The following is a 22,696-nucleotide window of genomic DNA, read 5'->3' on the forward strand; positions in this document are numbered from 1 at the left end:
TGGGACATTTCACCTCAGAAGCAGCCATGCAATGTAAATCTTAAGCTTTTTATGGTTTAGTTCGTCTGTCTGATCTCTGTTTTCTTCGTGGAAAGTTGTATGTGTATCCATTCTCTGTTTCCATGTGAAATTAAACCTGTATGTTGCATTGTGACAAACAGAAGTAGGTCTTGGCACATTATGAATTCTCATTGATACTAGTGGTATAGGTTGTAGATACATAGCTGACATCTTAGGGTTGGTTTTTCATGTGGTAAACCTACGCATTTTGTATTTTTTATTTAAGTATACATATACATACACAAACATGTATGTATTGGTACTTACGTATTTATCTATACAGACAGTACCTTTCTCAGCTGCTGTTAGAAAGTACAATGAAACTGTGAAAAGTCAAAGAAGATAAAGCACTGGCAGCAAACAAGCTTTTAATTTAATATCAAGGTGCGGTCCAGCAATTGTTCATTGACTTGCAACATTTGCTACCTAGCTTAACTAATTGGTACCATTATCATACTGCTATGTGTCAGTATAATGTTTTAAATAAGAAGTTATTTAAGGCCATCTTCCAATTTAAAATAAGAAATTACTAAGGAATTGAGCCCAGCATTTCACCAGTAGCTAGGTAATTGTTGTGATACACTGTAGGAAGGAAAATGTCAGAGATGTATAAGAGCTGTGCTGATGCTTGAAGTGAAATTGAAGTAATTTAAAAAAAAATTATTGAAGGTGTCATTGGAAGGAAAAAAATTGTTTAGAATAAAAACCATTTACCGTAAAAGGTGAAATTATATGCACGCTTATTAGAACCTAAGTGCTAATATGTGTGTATTACTAATGAACATGTTAACAGAGTGATGACAGGAAAAATATCCAAGAACTTGATAAATACTCTGAAAAATCGTTGTGGTTTTATATGGATGTCAAGATGATCTTGAATTGTTGTTTTTGGTAATAAATGTTTTTGAAGATATAATCTTGCAGAGATGAAGCTAATGTAAGAAGTTAGAATAACACGATGGAAATCGGATTAGTGTAGTATTGGTGCTTGAGTGTTAAGCACCTTCACATCTTCCTCTGAAGCTGCAATGGACATAGGATAGGTGAACCTCAGCTATACCACCAAAATTACATTGTTATAATTTTTGGAACACACAGAAGGTGATAAATCCCTCTGACACTTAGTTGGATTAAAACCATTCTAGATACTTTCTAGCCAAATTAAGAAAAACCAAAACATATGAAGAAAACAGAAGCAAAATGGCAAAGGAATAGGGTTTAATTCTGTTTGCATTCATAGACTGGAATGGTACTGTGCGAGCCCCCAAAGTCTACATTTTCAAAATATATTCCCAGTTTGGGCTTTTGCCAAATTTTTATCTGCAAATGTAATTGTATTGCTGTGAAATATAGGGGGTTTTGTCCCATTTTCTGAATGTCTCACATTAAGTTCACTGTAACTGGAGGGGAGACTTCTGTCTTACAGTAGAAATATATACTGACTTCCTGAGAGCATTTTCAAGAAGTGGGTAATACAGTGCACTTGATGCATTATTCTGTGGTCTTCTGCCAGTGTCTCTTTCTTCTCAGCACTGCATTAACTTGTTACTTGATGCCAGAGTTCTCACTCCATGCTACTCTTTGCAGGTTGTGTTGTTTCTCCCACTTCCCTGGGTGGGTGCCTGGTAGGGATAGAGGATTTGGTCAGCATGGTGAATTCTTGTGATCTGACTGCAAGACTGCTTGTATAACCTTAATTCTATACTATTTTGTGTGTCAAAATTTCATTTCCATACAATATCTTGGCATATAATGCAAGTGAACTCAGTAAATTGAAACAGGTAACTAAGGTTTTTATTTTAACTTTCCTGCTGTGTTTCCTTCACTTTTCCCATCCTCTTAGTTAATTTCATTGTACCTTTTTCCCTCTTTTCTGGAAACTCTTGAATCATGTTTCCTTCCTCTTTGTTGTTACATTGACTTTTTCTTCACAATGTCATATGGTGCTAAAGTCTTGGGTTTTTTCCCTCAAGTTCCAGATGCTTGGTTTATAATTTCACTGTTGGCTGTGTTTCTTATTCCTTTCCACAGACACTGTGTACACATGGTTGACACTCAGATTGATTCAGAGTGCTGGCAGGAGAGGAGAGAGAGGGCAGAGTCAAAATAAGACACTTCCATGTGAGCTCCAGTGCTTGACCCAAGCACGGTGCAGAGAACAGTATAGCATAGAGATGCACATTTTCTTGTGCACTTTAATAAAGCAAGAGTAGACTAAATGTGTGATTTATTTTTTGGTATTCTGCATAATTATTGCTCTAGGCTGTTCAATCTGGTCTGCTCGCTATTCTTTGCAACCTCCCTGTCTCCTGAAGATGCTCTTCCTCTGTTTCAAAAGAGAATTACCTCTCACTTTTTCTGTGAATAGAGCAGAAAGCTGAAGTCCACAGATACTTCTTAGCCTCTGGTGTCAGTGATGTCTTGCCTAGAACTGCTGGTGGTCAAAGAGCGAGCAATTCTATCCTTTAAAACTGTCACAAACTGCTTCACAATTCATTATGATTGATTAGGGTTACATGTGACATAGTAAGTGCAATCAGGTCTATATTGTATAGAATCCAAAGGAATTTGATAAACCCCCCCTTATTCTTGGATAATAGCTGTGACTTCATTTGCCAAAGAGAGAAAATGCGTATGTACTATAGCTTGTTTCTTTTACAGGTAAGGAGACAGTCACTGTTCTTCCAGGTTCTTCCTTCTTCTCTAGTGATGAATCATTTGCAATGATAAGAGGGTACGTAACAACACAAACCCTGATCTTCTGAAACATGAAAAGAATAAACTGAGTCAGTGACTGAACTCATTAGTAGTTCTTTGAAATGTGGTTAGCATTTAACAACCTGTAAAATGATCATGGGCTTAATCAGTGATGGTTTACAGAGGATTAGGTCTACCTATGGGAAATAGAAAAACACTGTAACTAATAGATACCGTACTGATGTTCGTGTCTACCACCACCTGGCCATATATAAACACATTTATAACCTATGTTTTAACAACTGCTTTTTGGCCATTTCCAGGTATCTAATCTGTACTTGCACTCTCTATATTCTCTTTGCTCAGCTTGCAACTGTGATCCTCATTCCACCTCCCTAATGGAAATTCACCATCTGCACCTGTTTTTTGTTTGTTTTGCAGGAAGGAGGTTGGATGCAAACAAACACTAAATCCTAATGGCTCTGAAAAGATAATGAGTGCGTGTAAATATGTGAAGGAGTGCACTTAAAAGTATGAGTTCAGAGCTGATTGACTGTGCATGCAATTAACCAAAACCAGACAAAAGTAATAACATTTTTGAGGCTCAGTAGGCAGACAGAAAAATTTGCATCAGTGATACATCTAGAGAGGGAAAAAAAAAAACCAACTACATGTGTGACAAAATGGCTGCTACCTCTGCAATATGCCACTGTTTTTATATTGATGTAATGAGAATACGAACAAAAGGTTGTTAAGATTTGTGGACTGTTACTTGGACATTATATGCTAATTACACACTTTCTGTTGCCAGAGGCCATGTTGATTTGACAATGCTTGGAGCTATGCAGGTGTCTAAGTACGGTGACCTGGCCAACTGGATGATTCCTGTAAGTAGGTGTTTATGCTACCCTCAGTGCGTTACATTTAGCATAATATGAATGTATTTGTAGCTGAGGGTCAGGCAAAGGAGAAAAGGGCTGAAGCAAAATGGAGGTTGTAAGCTCAAGGCATTAAAATAGAGGATATGTACAGCTTTAAGGTTAACAGGTTTTCTTGTATACTGCTGGCACCAAGCAATCAATTATCTGGAGCCAGCCCTCTAAAATCATGCTTGTGGTAAGCACTGTGAAAAGCTAAACATGATTTATGTAAACCTTTTTCATTCCTCTTGGGTCTATGCCTTTCAAATGTCTTTTTTTTCTTTTGTTTTCTGAGGATTGATGCTTTTTGTCAAGAGTGATAACTCTTGCATGGTTGTAACTGGAGCAAGAACTTGAAGGAAGGTGTAAAATAGCTTGTAGCTCATAATAAAATTATGAACAAATGCCTGCATTATTTTTCTCGGTGTGACTGACAAAGTATCACAGCATTGCAGTTTTGAACACATCTAGAAGGAAGCAATACTATTATATTTACCTGAATAGTCCTACAGATTTCAACCATAGAAATATAAGCTAATTGTGGTATTATTTAAGCAGCTGATGACATTAAGCCACTTTGAACACAGTGTTTGTTTTAACATTAAACAGCATACGTATCTTTCGTCTGATTTACAAGTTTGATATTTTCAATGGCTTTCAATTTGGTACTTTCTGATATGGTTTGTATCAGAAATGTCTAGAAAAAACCCAACTTTTTAGCCTGTTTTAAGGTAATGAGTCACATTTCTATCTGTCTGAGCAGTGCTGAAGTTCTCAGGAAAGTCTTAGAAAGCTGAGTGGAGGCGGGAAAAAAACCCAATTAATGTCCTGTCTCCTGGAGAAGCGTTAGTTGAGCCCACAGTCTGTGTGCTTCTCCAGCAGGCCTGCGAATACTCAAGTCATGGGGCAGTGGCTTGAGCATAAACTGCTGTAGCAAGAGGGGACAAAGGCAGCATATGTACAGGCAGATGTGGGAAAAAGGGTTATCTGAAGGACTGTTCCAGTTGTCTGTGTGAGCAATTGTAAGGGATGTGATGGGGTTATGGATTGGTTCCAATATGACGCATAGGGCATAAATTAATAAGAAAACAGTCTTCCTTAGATGTTCTCACAGCACAACTTGGTGTTGTCACACAGCTAAGAACAGATGGACTAGTGCTGGTTAGATCTTTTCAGCCCCCACTGATAAAAGTGCTGGCTTTTTCAAGACTTTTCTACTTGCAATGTCGTCAAGTTATTATTGTGAAAAATTTGGTCTGAAAATTGGTGCTGCTGTTAGTGCATCACTCTGGGATCCTGTGTGTGCTCCTCTATTGCTGTTTTATGTCTTTTGTTAGAACTGTGTGTTTTAGACAATGTGATGGTGAGATACACTGTAAGAATCCAAGTATGAAGTGCATTAAGGAAATAACAGTTAGCTTTGCAATGTCCAATTCCAATTTATTTTTTTCTCTTGAGCTACAAGAACTTGTCACTAGAATCCAAAATAAGGAGACAGGTCTCTTTGGAGAAACCCACACACACTTTGATATATAAGGGTTGAATCAAATCACATTTTTAACTCTAGGTTTGCTGTTTGCGCCAAGGCAAAAATATGATAGTATAACTTTTCAAGGAGTTACCTTAGGTAACTAAAATTGGAATTCATCTGATTTAGCGATGGCTCTGCATCTCAGAGGTAAGACAAATCACCCAAACTCAAATTATGTATTTCAAATAGCTAACTTAAAAAAACTTACTTTTAGTAAGCTGTATTCTTTTCAGATGACTGATGTAAATAAATGTGCATAATTGACCCTGTGAGTACAGTACTGCAGGTATATGTCATGGGGAAGCTGAGTGGGAAATTTTTTCCTTCGTGTGACTCTAAGAGCTACTCTCTTACTAGATGAAGTAGCTCTGGTTTTGTGAAGGCATTTACTTCACATTAACTTGTGGTGGCTATGATGTGTTATAGAGGTAGAAGTTACTTGCTTACATAGTGGCTTTAAAAATGAATCTGTATTATCGCATTCTCTGTCAAAATTTTGAAGATAGACTAGAAAAGGTAGTTTGTTATAGTATAAACTTTTTTTTTTTGTAAATAATATTTAGATTTTTCTTATAGGCACAGTTTGAGATTATTTTAATTTGTGCATCTCTTTATTCCAGTTGTCAGATAAATTGTAGGTTTGGTTTAACTGGGTTGCTTTAAACTGAGATTCTGTTTATACTTTTGCAAAAATATAGACTAGACTATCCTTTATATTCAAGATTACTTAATTCCTGAGATTTTCTGCTTTGACAATCCATTGGTCCTGCAAAAGCAGTGTTACATGTTCCTGCACCTGGTAAAGCCTTCTGTTCACTTCAACTGTTTCTGAAATGCCTATTGAAGAGCAGAAGGGGGTGGGTTGAATTTTATGTAGGAAGAATTGGTATGTTTGCTTTTTCATTGCATTTGTAAATTGAAGTGGCAAGAGAAGCATTCTTCAAAATATCCAGGTGAACAAGTCATAAATAAAGATTCCTGCTCTGAAGTATTCCTAGTAAACCAGCAAAAATGCATCTTTAGTGATAGCTCATGAAGGTGAACTATTTGAGCAAAGGAACTCCTGATTAATCAGTGGATAGATTTTAAGGCAAAAAAATCACAGTAAATTCAACTGACCATATTGGTATCTCAACATAAAAAATTTCATGCGGTTACATCTGTGTCGAATCTAAAAGCTATTCACTATAGCATTCATTCTCAAAAAGTAATGTCATGAGCTGGAAAAATTCACCACTTGTTTTCTTTTTCAATACCATTCTGCTGTATTTCCAGTTTAATTTTAACTTCCCCTCCCATTGGCTTTTCCTTGGACCTTCCTGCTATGTTCCAAAGCATTTTAGTGAGCAGTATTTAGGGCTGTTACTTTTTATAGTATTTGTAAATAGAGTTGCAGGACTTTTTCTTTTTAAATTAAAACTTGCAGTTAAAATCAAGATGTATTGCCATTTTCTCATGCCAACTTTACAAACGTATTTCTTGAAACATTGAAGCTTATCTTGTATTATAAGTTTTTTCTCAAAACTGTGCAAACTTACATATTCCATCCTTCAATGCTTTAGCGTCTCTAGAAGATGATGATTTTAGTTCTAAATGCATATCAAGGACATTTTTTTCCATATCTGAAATTGCTTGTTTTCGTTATGAAGATACCTCTCCATTGTGTTCAGCTCCAAATTTATGAGTAACATGTATGTTTTCAAAACAAGAACATATAAACCACAACTTTGGATAGCTTTTATTTGTATTTTTGTTACCTTTGAGATGTACATTTTTACTAGCATACGCTATATGGTTCCCTGTGACTTTTTGCAATCCTCATTTGCCACTCTTAATAACCATTTACTGTCGGAAAATTTATTTTGCAGACTTTGTATTTAATTGTGAGTAAATATACCTGATGACACTCCATAAATTCAGTCAGGAGCATTTCCAACCAGCCATCATTTCCCTTTGGTTACTTTGTTTTGAGATGTATTGATCAGATGATTCTTAATCTGATTTACTGATGTGTTATTGCTGTTCTACAGTACAGATTTTAAATGGGATTAACCAGCATGTAGGCATTCAGATCTTCCTGCTTTTCATGTAAATAAGATGATACATTATCTGCAGCTGAGTTGAAACCTGAATGAGATGCATCTTTTCTTAGTCAAAAGATTTGTGTGGGGTGATACAAAGATCAACTTTGCTGAAAGCTCATAGTGTAAGAACACTTTAAGCTGTATTTTATTGTAACATATTTCACTTCTCTTTGCATTTAGGTTTGGTTTAAGTATTTATTATATGCTGTAGCTTTTGGGTTCTTGGATTGATGGTATTCACCATTATTTCGTGGACAAGTAATAACTCTGAATTTTCTGTTTTGAAAAAGTACCATCATTAAGCTATCCTTTCCTTCCAATAGGAGAATGCTTGAGACCTAGTGTGTGGATGCATGTATTTACTTGCACTTATTATTAAGAACTGAGCTAAGGAAGGCTCATTGCAATAATTACAGCCCTCTCTTTGCTCTTATCTGGTAATATCTAATGGAGATGAAAATCCCTTGAGTAAAGGAAGAAGAGGGTGAGAATATTTTAAGCACATACAGTAAAAAATGCCGTTTGCTAAGGGAGAAGTTACTTCCTAAATGCTGGCATTTATTGGTAGTATTGTTCCATTAAGCGCTACTCCTTAATGGCTTTTTGTATTCCTCCATTTTATATTTCTCCAACTAACAAGAGGGTGTCTGGGGAGGGAAAGGAGCAGGAGGTGGCAAGTTTCTGAGGAGCCTTTGGAAACAGAGTGCAACTGGGAGAAGATGGCCAAGAGAGGTGGAAGAGAAATGCTGAGGACATGGCTATGGAGTAGGGCAGGCAGGTCAGAGCAGATGGGAGCCTGTGGCTGCTGGCAGCTACTGGATGCAGCCACATTTCACTTTGTCAGTGAAGAACACAGAATCTGACCTATCAGTGTCTCTCAAGCTGCTGTCAGAAGTTGCTGCTGGCAGGGCAGCTTCACTGCATCTGCAGAGCAGCAGAATGAGGATGCACTGCCACAGTGGTCCTGGCTCCAGTAGCAGTTTAAAGTGTCTCACTTTGGATTTTAAAAGTTGTGGGATTGACTGCTCATCTGCTTGCCCCTTACTTGCTTTATTTGTAGTTTGTTTCTACAGGTGACTTTTAGACACCCTCAGAATAGAAACATTTTATGAAACAGTTTCTGCTGCCTTTCTGGTGGCTACACCTTGCTACAAAGTACTGCTTTATTTTCTACAGCCTTTGGGAAGGTATGTGACTCTGGTTGCCTCTGTAAAATATATCAGAAGCTGGACATAGGTCAAAACAGAACACAAGAACTTCTGAAATGTTCCCGTGTGACACCAGGGGTTCTGTTATTGTAGTGTGCATTTCTGAACATCCCTTAGCCGTAAAACTGTGTTAATCATGTAACTACTAATACTTCTGACATAGTGTACCAGCAGAAAAAACATTGAACCAGTGGTGGGAGAGTCCTGCAGCTGCAAGTTGATCAGTATGAATGAGCAAAATGAATGAAATGTCTGTGACATCACAGTTGAGTAGGCAGAAACTTGTTACAGATAAAAAACATAACTATGAAGCATGTAATTAATTAGAGGGTAACGTACTTCTGGATGAAGGCAGATACTCAACATCTTTGCCTTAGAATTTAGTGGTGTGGTCAGTACAGCTAGTGGTAGAATTTGGGGAAGGGTGGGCAGAACCCACAGTAGAAAAAGACTGTTTAAGTAACCTGGACATGTGGAAGTCCAGGACAGATGGGATACATCCAAACGTGCCAAGGAAGCTGGCGATTTCCTAACTGCTGGGCTCAAAGCCTCATGGTCAGCAGTTCGGTTAACAAGCAGCAGCCTCAGGGATGATGCTATTTAACATCTCTATTCCCTACAAACAGTATAAACCAAATACAATTTTGAGCAAGAAAATTAACTCTAGCTTTGTATATTCTTCTGCGGGAGTATAAAATTCATGTTTTGATGGCTAAGGTAATGTTGTTAGGGGGCTGAGCAAGAGGGTGATGTAATTTGTGCAGGGTGATGCAGTTTGGATACATAAATCTGGATTGTTCAGGGAAATAAATAAAGAAGTAAATAATCCTTGAGGTTTAGAAGCAGCAGCCTCCATTTTTAGTGCTCTGACTTGGAGTAGCCAAAAGTAAAGGATTAAAGCATTAATAATGAAATAAATGGAAAGAAAAATGATACAAAAATTCTAAGATTTATCAAGAAATATTATCTGAAAAGAAGACATGAGGAAACCAAATTAAAATTTGGTAATGAATCTTTTAATTTACCATCTGTAGAGGTCAGTATAACCTAGAAAGTTAGGAACAAATTTTTGTTACATTATTGGTGGTTTTTCTACAGACCTTGACAGTACATTTTTGCGCAGTTTTGGACACTTTGACCGTGAGGCGAATGTGTGTTCTTTGGTAGAGACATTTTAATAATGAAAGTAAACTAACAGAAGCCAGCCGAGTATGTGACTGGGGGAGGGGGTTTCTGACTTGTTTTTTTGTTATTACTTGTAGTACCAAACCTGGGAGCGGAAGGCTCCACAGCAAGAGTTTTTCTGACTTGAAATTATCAGTGTTAAATGATGCAAGGACATGAAGGCCTGAGAGTAGTATATCTCTTCTCCAAGGAGCCCTGTTGCAGGCTGTTTGCAACTTTGCTTGAGTAGAATTGCTTTTGCATAATGTGTATTTTCTTTTTGAATCCAAACACACTATCTAGTAAATCTCTTCTTCCTGTAGTTCTGTTGCACTGAGTGCATCTAATTGTCAGAGTTTTGTTTCAAGTTATGCAGCATTGCAAGAAATTTTGAGAAATATATTTTAACTATTAACTGTAAAATGAATTAAGCACTACAAATCAGATAAATTATTAATAGGAAATCTGCAGGTTAATTTAGCTGAATGACTAGGTTTCTCTTAGTAGTATTGTGAAGTAGTCTGATGTCTAGGTCATGAGGTAGTAGGGTTTATACAGTAGTAGCTGAACAAAGGGGAAGGACAGGACCTGCAGCTACCTAGAGTCTCCTTGGAAATCTGTACTTCAATGGGATTTTATTTTAATATGATGGGGTACTAGGGTTTTTCAAACACGTGTCTTGGAATGAAATCTGAAGTAGTTTATCAGCTTACTGCTGATACAACAAACATGTGCTGGGAAGCCCTGCAGAACCCATGCATAATTACCACCATTAGAAGAATTCTGGAGCCTCAAAGGAGAAAGGGAGTGTATTGTGTTAGCTCTACTTCTTCCACTTTCTTGAGTGTTTCTTCTGTCAATTTTGTTTGTGTTTATTTCTCTTCAGACTGCATGAAAGGGGTGTAGGAGCTCACTGTTCATACTTTATTCATACTCTTAAATTTTCAATGTGGTAAGTGGCAGCTATGCATTAGGCAACTGTATAATGAGAGCAGCTGAAGAAATTCTGCCTGTCTCAAAAATGCAAGCATATGTCAAAAGACTCCTGATCTTTGGGTTAGTGGCAACAATTGTGACTACAATATGGAACCATCACTTCCAAGTGAAACTAGTATTATGTTGGCAGTAGTGTTTAATTATTGCATGCTATGCTGTGTGTTTTGGAAATTGTATGCAAAAGTAAATGGAAGGCTTAACTGTCCCATTACACTGAAATAACATTAATCACGGCAAAGAAAATCCATTTCAGTGAAGCATGTCACAGGCTGTTTTGAGAGGCTCCTGAGATGGCAGTTTCTCACTGTACTCATTTGAATTTCACTCAGTCATTTGAATTTGTTGCCAACAGTTTTTTCAAGTTAGTTTTATGGGAGAATAAAGGAAAAAAATCTGACAAGTTTTCTTTGCACATATTTTATGCTACCTAAATTTTCTGATTATGGAAAGTAAAAATATAGTTAGTGGACGTATTTAGGTATACTATATTTTAGGGAAGAATTATTAATAAATTTTGCCAAAAAGTATCAATCACTCAGGGACTTAGATTCCATTCTTTCAAAAATTATACTTACTTTTCAGTTTTACTTTTCACTGTGTGTGTATGTTAGGAGTTATTTGGTTATGGCTAAGCCATACAACTAAATCTTTATTTTGGACATCCTTTAAAAGATATCTTCATGCCGCTATGCACGTATAGTCTGCTTGGTTCTGTTGCATTCAGTCAGTATCAACTCTTTGCTGTTTGTTGCATTATCAACTCTGATGATTTAAAAATCACGTTAATGATTTCCTTGTGTTTCTTGGTAATTTTTATTGTAATATTCTAAGAGTAAAATCTAATCTAGCTGTCATAGTTGACAATATAATTACAATAATTCTGTAATTGTGCCATATAAGGACTAAAGTTAGTGGACAAGACGACAAGGAAGTATTTTTCAGAACATGTTAATCTTCAGCTTTATCCACGTTTTTTGATACAGTCTTCATCCAGTCTTTTCCACTGAAGAAATGGAAAGTGAAATCTGGAAGAGTTGTGCTTTTTGATTTAGAATCAACTATAAACCTACCTTTCCTTTAAACACTGGACAGGACTGTTAGCAATGGGTGTAGGATTGTCATCTACAGTTTTCTGTAGTGAGAGTAGGTTTATGCATATATATATTTTTACTGTTATCTCCTGATTGTTATTTGTTTTGTACAAAGCTGAGATCCGTGCTAATGTGCACCGCTCCAAACAAACAAAAAACTCCAAAGCAACCACATCTAACCCCACAACAATTGATGAGATATTTAAATTAACTAATTGTAAGTGGCTCTGATGACCACCTTACCTGTGCTGTGCGTGTCATTTGAAGCTGGCACACCTGTGAAGACAGACAGTACCTGTATGGAGAGGGAGCGAGTAATGTCTGTTGGTGCAGACACTCCACTGCAGACAGAGGCAGAGCAGAAACCTTCAAAGGGGTTCTAAGTTCATCCTTTTCACTGCAGCATTAGCACCATTGATGGTGGTGATGGAGGTGTCTTGTATCCAGTGCATTACCTTCATTTCTGCTTTTCTCTATGGAGTTCATACTGTTCCAGTTGCTCTGAATTTTAGTAGCTGTCCTTGGCACAATCTGATTATTTCCTTTCATAAGGAAACTGAGACCAGCAATGAATGCTGTACCTGACACCTAGTCTGTGTCTGTGACCATCAGAGGCCATACTGACATTTTTAAAATCTTTACTGTCTCATCCTAGGTAGCTTCTTCGAGGTATTCCAGGGGGATGCTTGAAAATTCAGATTGAATGGGAAGCCTGCATAAGGCCTGTAGTTTAAACTAGAAGCATTCATTACATTCTGTAAAAGTGTTTGGAAAAGTGGTTCTACTAACTTTCGACATAGTATGAGGCGTACGTATTAGTTTCTTTATTTAGTGGAGGGAAAGAGAAATTTCAGACTAAATGCTATTTATTTAATACCATATTAGGGCAATTGGCAACATGGGCAAGGACTCTTCAACAGGGTAGTAGGGTGTACATTTTCACCTTGGCTGTCCTTTGATATTCAGTTTTAAATTGAGTTATTAATGCTTTTATTTCCATCTGCATTCTAATCCTTAAAACTGCCTTTATCACTTAAAGTTTTCACTGTTTCTCTAACATGTCATTAGTATCTGCTTTGCTGTAATGTTGATGTGATATGTGTTTACCTCAAATAATTATGTTCTTTTAACATAATCAGATCAGTTCAGATGTATACTATCCTGTGATGTTGGTAGTAGCTATAACATTCAACTATGGAAGAAAAATTTTCCCTGGAAATACAGAGGAAGGGTGTAAAACACCAGCATGGATTCAAGACCTTAATAGTGTTTCAGGGCTCCACAGTTTTGCTTTTTTTCTCTCAGCCACCTCTTTTTAATCCATTTGGATTTTCTTATAAATAATTTCTTGCTTGATAGGCATCTTTCTAGCTTACAATACCATTGTGGAAGTATCTTGACTGTTTGCCCACCTCAGATGACTCACAGTCTTCTGCTGCAAAGACATAGATTGTGTGGGATGCCACAGGTGACCAAACCAACAGGAATGTTTCTGTTTAGGAATCACTATTAGGCTATATTGCTTTCTCAGGCTCTTTAATGTTGTATTTTGACCACTCAAATGATGTTCAGATATGAAAACATCAGATGAGAAAATGTATACCCTTCTCTCATATTTTCTTGAAGATACCATGTCGCCAGAATAAAAAAATATTTTTTCTGCAATAAGTAGGCATTATAAGAATTTCCCCTAATTTAGTGGGATTTTATGGCTGTGAGAAAGCAGAAGAGCTGAAGATAATAATTAAAACCAAACAAACGAAAACTAAACCAAAGCCAACCAACCACCAACAACAAAGAAAACCAGCAGGTCCGTGACTTTCCACCTCTTACATATTTGGATTGAGACTTAGCAAGAACTGCTGATGAAGTACAACAGAGAAAGAATTCCTCCCTGCAATATGTACCTTTTATTTTAACTGTTTGAACAGAAGAGCTACAAGGAAGCTGTCAGCTTGTTTCTGTTCTTCTACCTAAGCCTCTGTGTAAGTGTTGCCAACATTGGACCTCCCAGGAAGCACATGGTTAATTCAAAAAACTTTTCCTCTCACTTCAAGGTGTTGCTGATGAAGTGGGCTTTATAATGGTCCTTCACATTACCAGTGCTCTGCCACTGAACTAAATCCTTCTGGTTTCTTAAGCTAGTACCAGCAATGTAACTTGGAACTAACAAAAATAATCTTAAATAAGTAGGGGGAAGCATGCAAATCCTGAGCCTTACAAACATGGTAAGGAACAGGAAACCTTGAGACATAATTTAGCAGTTGCTTAGTTGAAATACCTCCTTTTTTAATTAATTGTCTAAAACAACTGAGCTTTGTACAGGTTATTACTTTACACTTAAATCCCTTATCCAGTAACCAAGAGTGAACAGTTTTACTGCCTGCAATTTGCCCTGTTCAATCAAAAATAAACAAAAATTTCCATGATTTTTTTGAAATTCAGTGCATAGTTTCCACTTCAGCTAGTATCCAGCATTATAAATCAAAGTTAGTTATTTTCAAAGATTTCATAGCAGAGGTGGCTGTTGCAAGCAGTCTTCAGGAGAGGAGAAAGTATTTGTATGACAGACTGCATATTATATGCAAAATATTTAAATAAAACCATCTGACTTAAGTCAGATGTGATTAACTATGCTATCAGAATTTAAAAGAAACAGGAATTAATTGTTGCTTTTAAATGTGCAGTGTTTCTAAATATCAAAACTGTTTCGGTTTGCATGCTAATCCTGAACGAAAAGGAACAAAATGTCTTTTGGGAACCATCTTTTAGTCTTGAGCATTTTTATTCAAATTTGGGATGCAGCTATCCCGCATGCTATGGTGTGGGGGAAAGTGCAAGTTGTGGGAGTTTGGTAGATGCACTGAGAGTCCGGTAAAGGCTCTTAGGCTTTTGGATATTCCTCAAAATAAAAGCATGGAATTACTTGGGTATTTGGAATTAATGCTTAATTGATTTTCTTTACTAGGCACCCTATGGTGAGGGGTATGTTTACTTTAAGAGGAAGAGCAGATGTAGCAATTTAAAGGTCCCTAAGTCCCTCTCTTCAACTTAATTTGCATTTTCCTGCTTCTATGTACACAAAGGGATGAAGTCTCTCAGTCCTGTATGACAGCTTCTCCAGCAGTAGATCTGTCATTGTCCTTCACTGGCACTTATATATTCAGATATTTCCTAGCTATTTACTAGTTAATAGAACTAAAAGGCTTTGAAAATGTGCTAATGGCATTGTCAGAATAGGTGTATTGATAGCATAATCCTCAGTGCAAACCTGTTCTGGGTTACTGGGGAGATAATCCATTGTCTTTCGCTACTCCACATTATCTTGTCATTGAGACCCTGGCAGGCAGATGAGAGGTCACTGCAGTCTCTGTATTTCCTGGTAGGGTGGAGGATGGTCTGAACAGTACCAGGAAGTTCTGGACAGAGCTAAATCCTCTCATAATTTTAGCTTTGTATTTGCAAATAAATATTTAGTAGTAATGTTAATTAGTGTGGTTAATATTAAATACTAATCTGACATGAGAAATTCCAGAGGAGTTGTTTATAGATATAGGAAGATGTGATTTATTCTCCACTGTACAAACAGTAAGGAAATATGATTACTTTTTGGGGGATATGTGAGTATATTCCCTTCATTATGATGAAGAGACCATAGTGATCAAGGTACCAGTAAGTTGCTGGTCTGGCAGCTTAATGATTTAAGTCTTTTCCATATGTTTTATATCACAGACAATAGGTACTGATACTAGTAAGGTACTGAACTACATAGCTGATAGAAGGAGGCATGAGAGAAAGGCTTCACACTAGGAAATTTTCCAGTTGTTTAACCATAGACTTTTAGGTTTCATATATAAACTAGTGTACATTGTATTACAGTCCATAATTTATTTTAATTACAGATAATAACCAGTCAAAAAAGAACAAATACAAAACACTTGACAGAAATTAATTGATTTTAATCTGTAAAATTCCTTGGCTTGTGTTTCATACCAACTTCTCCCATCATGCAGATGCCTTGATGTTCTACTCCCCTTTCTGACCTCCTCAGCAATTCTGGAGTGACATAGGAGGTTGTTAGTGCGTTTGTTTTTTGGGGTCTAGTACTTGTTGTCCAAAAATGACTGCTCTGCTTGTACCGATAGGACTGTGTACTTATGATCATTTCCTAGCAGAAGTTTGCCAAGTTTGGACCTCTTACCTTCTGAGATCAAGTGTGTTAAGTTTAAGGTGAGGGAAGCAGACAGGGGTAGCATTATGGTAGTAAAAGTAGAGGAAATCAAGCCATAATGTAGCTGCTGTGGTCACAGGTGAAATTCTGACACTCTAGAAGTGCAAGCCACAGAGGCAGAGAGCATTGCTTGGTTTGAGGGACAAACAGAAGGGAATACTGATCCACATTCATTTACTTGCTCATGTTCTGAAATGACAGACATCTGGAAGAGAACAAAAAGATCAGTTTGTGTTGATACAGTGATACAAGCCATAGCTTCCTAAACTAGCAGGTGGAGAATGCTCAGATGTTCTTGTTGCTAAATTTCATAAGCAAAGGTTTCTTTTGAGGAACTAATGGCATTTCTAGTCAACAGGAGAATGGACACTTTGGTTTTCTAATATCAGAACCATTGGAATTAAATTTATAGCTCCTGGATGTTGGGGCTTCCAACATGGTAGCATTCAGATTTAAGTTACAACCCAGGGCACAAGCCACGACAGTGGATCCTTATTCTACTCATCATTCTTCTTCTATTGGCATCATATAGAGCCTAGAATAAAACAGCTGGTTTTGCTCTGGTGAAGCTCTATTAGTGTTTGAATACAGTGGTGATGAAACAGGTGGGCTCTCTATGCAGCAAAGGATGAGGAAAGAGTGAATATCTTGTCATTGCAGATATAGATAGATTTTTTTAAAACAGTAAAAATATTACATTTCTAATAAAAATTAATTTTAGGGCAAGATGGTGAAAGGAATGGGGGGTGCCATGGACCTGGTATCCAGTGCACAGACCAAAGTGGTTGTCACCATGGAGCACTCAGCCAAGGTAAGGCCTTGTTTCTTCTTTCTAAAAAGTGTTTTGTGCCATACCAAAAAAAAAAAAAGAAGAAAAGAAAAAGAAAAAGAAAAAAAAAAACAACAGATTTTACATTCATTCTACTACTTTTTGAGGATCTGACAGCTTGCTTTTAGTTATTATGGAGATGCAACAAGGGGCAAGGCTAGTATCATTCCTTTCCTCTTGTAAGTGAATCATGCACCGTGGAAAAAATGAAATATTAACTTGATGTTTAAAAGCTGCAAACATATTTTATTTACTTCATGCAAATTTAATGGAAGCGGCAATTGCCTGAGGTATAGTAGATGGTACCCTGGAGGTTTTATTCTTCACCTCAGAATAATATGAAAAATGAGGTTCCCTGTGGTTAAATACTTGTTATGCTGGAAAGATATTTACCTTTGAAGTTGTCAGTCAAATTGGTACTGACATCTTAATAGAATAGATCTTTCTGGTATGATGAGGAGCAGGCTGCCTTGCATCATTATTTGATAGAGGTTAATCTAGAGACTTCTTTGTGGGGGGAATTCTGTAGATGTAAACATTCTCCTACAGAAGGTCATAGGAAACTTGTCATTTTAAACTTCTGAAATGGCACTGTCCAAACCATGAGAAAAATGGACTGAAGGACAATAATCTCTTTTCAGGGAACTATACCGAATTTTAAAAATGAACCTTTTGTTTAATATCTGTGTTTCTGTTATTCCAAATTCCTTGTATGTCTACAATAAGAATTAGTTGTGTATTTTTCAAGATCATGTTCCAGTCAGAATGCATAAAGACAAGCATAAGGGATTTGCATGGTAAGCTATAGTAAATATGAAAATATGAAAGTTAAATATAGTAACATTTGTGTGGCTCTAAAATGTGATTTGAAGAATGAATTTTCAGTTAAAAAAAAAAAATTGTTGACAACTACAATAGTTTTACCATTTATCCTAAGCTGTGATCTCAAGAGGCACATTTGCAGCAGCAGGCCTGAGTCTCATCCAGTAGTCTGAGTGTGGATACGTGTAAATAAGTAAACAAAAGTGCAAAGCAAATTCATCGGTATACTCACATCCCTATCACAGCCTCCCAAAAACTGAGTATGTAATTACCCATTTGCTCAGATACATACTTCAGGTATTAATGTGATCTGAATAAATATTAATGCTAAATTTCTATTTACTGGCGTTAAGTTCACTGTTACAAACAGTCCAGGCATAGGCATTTATTTTGGCATATATATATATATATGTACATAGCTTCGGCTCTGATGTACATGGGATGCCTGGTGTGGACTTCTAGAGAGACCATTATAGGCCTTCATAAATTACTTCTGCTTTTCTGAGAAGGCACTGCAAAACTAAACTGTGCATGATATTTCATTTTATTCTTATTTTAAATGTAGGCTGTTCTTGGTGCTCTTTCCTCTTACCTAACCTCTTTTTTGGGGTCTTCATAGTGCTGCTTTTTGTTTGCTCGGAAGTGAAGAAGATGAAATATGAAAATCTTGTGTTTAGAAATCCAAAGCTGGTGTTAGATTTTTCAGGTGCTCCTCTATGGTGTTTTTCTTTGTTTATTTGTTTATTTTAATAAATAAATATAGCATCCATGACACTCATTCTGATAGTCAGAAGCCTTTTGTAGGGGTGACTGCTTCTTACAGAGCCTATTATATATTAATGGCTTTTTAATACTTTGGAGCAAAGATTTTCTCACAAACTTATTTCATCTGTATCTATGTGTCAGAGGAGCAATCTTTTGTCCTGCTCAGAGCCCAGTGTGCTGCTGAGCTAAATACATGTCTGCATGTACTGTTACAATCTGTTGTGTCTGTTGGCCTTTTAGTGTAGGGACATTGTTAAGATCATTTTTTGCAAATAAACAGTTAGAAATCTGTCATTAGATGCCAAAGTCTCCCGTATATCAATAGATTTGATGGATGGAAATACAGTGAAAAGCATGGTGCTTTCAGTGGACACGTTCAAGAGTTGCTGCAACAGGTAGTTAATGCAATCAGTTCTATCTGATCTCTGATCTTGTGAAGGATCTTTTAATTATTTTCAAGTCTTTTGTATAATAGTAATGGCTTGATAAACATCGAAATAAGTTTTATGAGTGTTTAAAAGTGCATTCTCCTTTCAGTACATGTTGCAATTTTTATATATAGTGATAATCTGAGTTCTTGGAGTGCAGGCAAAGTACATGAATTTTTACATGTAATGAAAGACAAAAGGTACAGATGAAAGCTGATAGAACATGAAATGAGTTTTGCGGAGGACTCTTCAGGTTAGGAAGCACTATTGAGGAAAGGTAGCATAGAAAGACAGAAAACCATAAAGGCATGTAGAAAAAGGATGCAGAATGGCTAGTCACTGCCTTATAAAGGACATACGGATAGCCAAATGAAATTAGCAACTAGCATTTTTAAGATGGGAAGAAACATTTTTCATAGGCAGCTAATGAAGTTGAAGATGATCGGCAGGATGATGCAGGAGCTCAGAGAATTAAGTCTATATGAGACGGACTACACTGTTTTGTGAGGTTAAGTTTCATTAATGACACTCTTCCTCCTGTGTGAAAACAAATACAACAAGGAGACATATGGAGAATAACGAATGTGTATGTTGTGCTCAGAGCTGGCTGGGAGTGCCACATGCATATGTAGAGGGCTGTGCTTCTTCTGCCCTGGCAGGGAATATGTGGTATGTTCTGAAACGAATGAAAGAGCACCAGAAACAAGTTCTGGAAGATATGGAACAAGTGGGAGCTAAAAATGGCATAGGAGCCTGCTCTTCACTTCTTGAGCAGCTAATTTCTGCCACTTAGTAGGCATGCTCGTAGTGCCATGAGGAGTACATGGTACTGAACAAGGCAGAAGCCATGAGAAGACCTGCCTTTTGAAGTAGTGTAAGAGCTTGGAGTCTAATAGCAGATGTTTTCTATGAGTCTCATCTAGAAGAAATGGAAGGAGTCACTGTTCCCCTCAACAATTTTATTGGATTATGTAGGCAGAAGCAAGATATCTGCTAGAAAGTATGTAGAACGTAAGAGATACCAAGTATACTTTTAGCTGTGTAGGTTTTTGAACCGATTTAGGGGTTAATGTGAATTCTGCCAGTTCAGGGAGGAAAATACATTCAAGTGCTAGGTTAACGGTTGGACTTGATGATCTTAAAGATCTTTTCCAACCAAAATGTTTCTATGCTCTTATAATTAAATAGCATTGCCCAGAAGCAGTCTTTAGCTCAGGAAATCTGTACATCACAACATGTCAGGATCCAGGAGGGCATATCTCTGGAGGGGTGGCTCAATTTTTGCTCTGTATGCTTAAACCACTCTGAGACACTTGGTTAATGGACCCTAAGTCTAATTCATTATGGTATTTCTTAATGTATTTTTGCTAAATTGCTTTTTTTGTTTATAACCATATGAGGTTGTTATTTAATCTTTATACAGTCACTGTGCATCTGTGCCTAATCTGCTAAATACTGCCTAAGAGAAAAAACAGTCAAGTTATTACCCTCATGGCATCATTGAGTTGTTTTGTAAAACATAGTAAGTTAATGGCTGGTAGTTGGTCCATGTTGTGAAATGAGTTGTCTGCGCCATTCAGAAAAACAGAATGGAAACTAATTTTAAGCACTTGATTTGGATGTGACTGAACCTGCAGCACTGAATTGAAAACTCCTTTCACCACCAATAGTTTTGATTTCAATGTGTTGTACAAGATTAAAGACAGTTCTGTTCTTCAACAACAGCTTTTTTGACTTAAAGCAGTTTGAAACACCTTAAGGTTTTATGTATCTATGCAACAGTCTTTTCCCTTATCTGAACAAATAAACTCAGATGGTAAAAATTCATGCAGTTCCATTGGGATTCCCATTCTGGTAGTGTTGTGATGGATGTCTTCCAAAAGTCATCTTTAATGCTAACTGGTAATACAATGATCTTCAGCTCAAGTGTTAAGAAGCTGGAATGTATCAGTTCTCAGGGTCAAGCTGTCACCTCTGCAAGGCCATTCATTTCAGTCTCAGTTGAGTAACAGGAAGAGATACTTCATTTCATATGGCTGAGAAGTAAACCTAATACGTTTCTGAAGATATTACAAACAGCACAGATTAATCTTGGCTTTTAGGCAAAGTGCACAAGAAGGTCCTTGAGATGGACGAGATAAGTAGACCAATTGGAAGTAACACTATTCAAGTAATTATTTTCATTAAGAGTGCGTTAGTTTCATCAGAATGGTTGCCTTGGTACCAGATGTGGATTTTGCCAGTGTAATTAGAATTAGAATGAGAATGAAGAAATAGTTCTTCGTATAAGAAGATTAATTTAAAAGCACATGGATTGCTCATTTTGCTATCACTCAGGAGTCAAAATGGCTGAGAGATGGTTCCTGAGTTTATAGTAAGCAGTAAGGCAAACTGATGATTGTAAGTTTAAAAAACATTATGTTCATATGGTTAAATGAGAGATGTAATACTCTGAGAGTTTTGAAATGCATAACTGAAAACTGATAATTAGAGGAAAAAATAAAAGCATGTGATAATGGGAGAAATGTGCATTTAATACTACCTCTGTAAAATGCCGACAATATTGATTAAAATGTAGTGCTCCATCTCTTTTATATTCATTTAGTGCTCTTGCAGCCTACATTTCATTTAGCAGTATCTAAAGACATTTGTGATCTCCTTCAAAAAAAAAAAAAAAAAGGAAGAAGAAAAAAAAAGGAGGAAGAAAATACCCCAAAAAAACCTCACCACCCAAACCTTATCTGCCCAACCTCATGTCAGAAGCTCTGTCTTCTCATTAGGTAATATTTTTGCCACTATTTAGAGTTGCTGCCTTTTGAGGCCCCAGAAAAGGAAGTGCCTTAAAGTAAATTCTATTTTATAGATATAAATTGTTTTCCACTTTATTTACTTGCTAATTCGTTCTGTCTAAAACAGAGATAATGGAAGTTCTGTGTAGCACTTGAAAATGAGCATATTGCTCTTATCTTAGTCTGCTTTTGGGCTTTCCTGGAGAAATGGAGGGGATGGGAATCCCATTGTGGGTAAAGAAACTGATTTTACCATTTTCAGAGCACAACTATGCACTTCAGCCCTGGAGATTTGAAATGCCTGTGAATATGGTTGATTCTGCATATGGTGTTTGCAATAAAGTATAAACCAGAGAAATGTCATGCCCGCAGTGTCTTTCCCAAATTTTTGTCCTTTATGTGTCATCAGTGAGGTCCCATGTATTTGTTATCCTCACATTGCAGCAGGAAAAACAACTTCTTAAGCAGAAGTACGCAGAACTTCTAAACTCAGGAGCCCACTCATTGGTACAGTGAGATTCTTATTAGTCATGTCTCTATATGTGGGATTTAAGTAGTAACTGTCCCAAAATGCCAGAGATGTAATCTGCCATAGAAGTGAATTCAACGAGTGTTCTGAGTACAGTGAACGTTTCAATAGCACTGAATGATTTTTCTTTTTCATGTATGTATTTAAATTCTGTGTAAGTTGTGTTGTTTATGAAAATTAATGTTTGTCTGTATATTGTTAAACACAGGGCAATGCACATAAAATCTTGGAAAAGTGCAATTTACCACTTACTGGGAAACAATGTGTAGACCGCATCATTACAGAAAAGGTAAAGTACTTTTCTTTTTTTTTGGTCAATGCTTTCCTCCTCTATCCCTAAGAATGGACACTCAGCAAAAGTAGTAAAGTTTCGTAAAAATGAAGAATATATTTGGTATCTCTTACCAATAAAGGGCAAAGATTCCCTTGAAATTCAGTTCCAGAGGTCTTGGGGTTCCTATTTTTCCTTTTAAAGCTTTTACCATTGACATCTAGCATACTGGACCATACTCTTAGACACCTTCAGAACAAAGATGCCACACATGAAAAGTA

General features: G+C 36.8%; 1 protein-coding gene across 2 annotated transcripts in view; it reads left to right on the plus strand.

Moving 5' to 3' along the window:
• Nucleotides 1-22,696, plus strand: part of LOC136114746 (large ribosomal subunit protein eL37) — a 354,179-nt gene that overhangs the window by 53,592 nt on the left and 277,891 nt on the right. The window contains exons 12-15 of one of the 2 annotated variants that reach the window (XM_065860265.2): nt 2,722-2,794; nt 3,569-3,644; nt 16,704-16,793; nt 22,353-22,433. In XM_065860265.2, the coding sequence (XP_065716337.1) occupies nt 2,722-2,794; nt 3,569-3,644; nt 16,704-16,793; nt 22,353-22,433 (320 nt within the window). The remainder of the gene's footprint in view (nt 1-2,721; nt 2,795-3,568; nt 3,645-16,703; nt 16,794-22,352; nt 22,434-22,696) is intronic. The other variant, XM_071802170.1, reaches the window with a different exon arrangement.

The sequence above is a fragment of the Patagioenas fasciata genome, chromosome Z (genome assembly GCF_037038585.1).
Source record: "Patagioenas fasciata isolate bPatFas1 chromosome Z, bPatFas1.hap1, whole genome shotgun sequence".
Classification (NCBI taxonomy): domain Eukaryota; kingdom Metazoa; phylum Chordata; class Aves; order Columbiformes; family Columbidae; genus Patagioenas; species Patagioenas fasciata.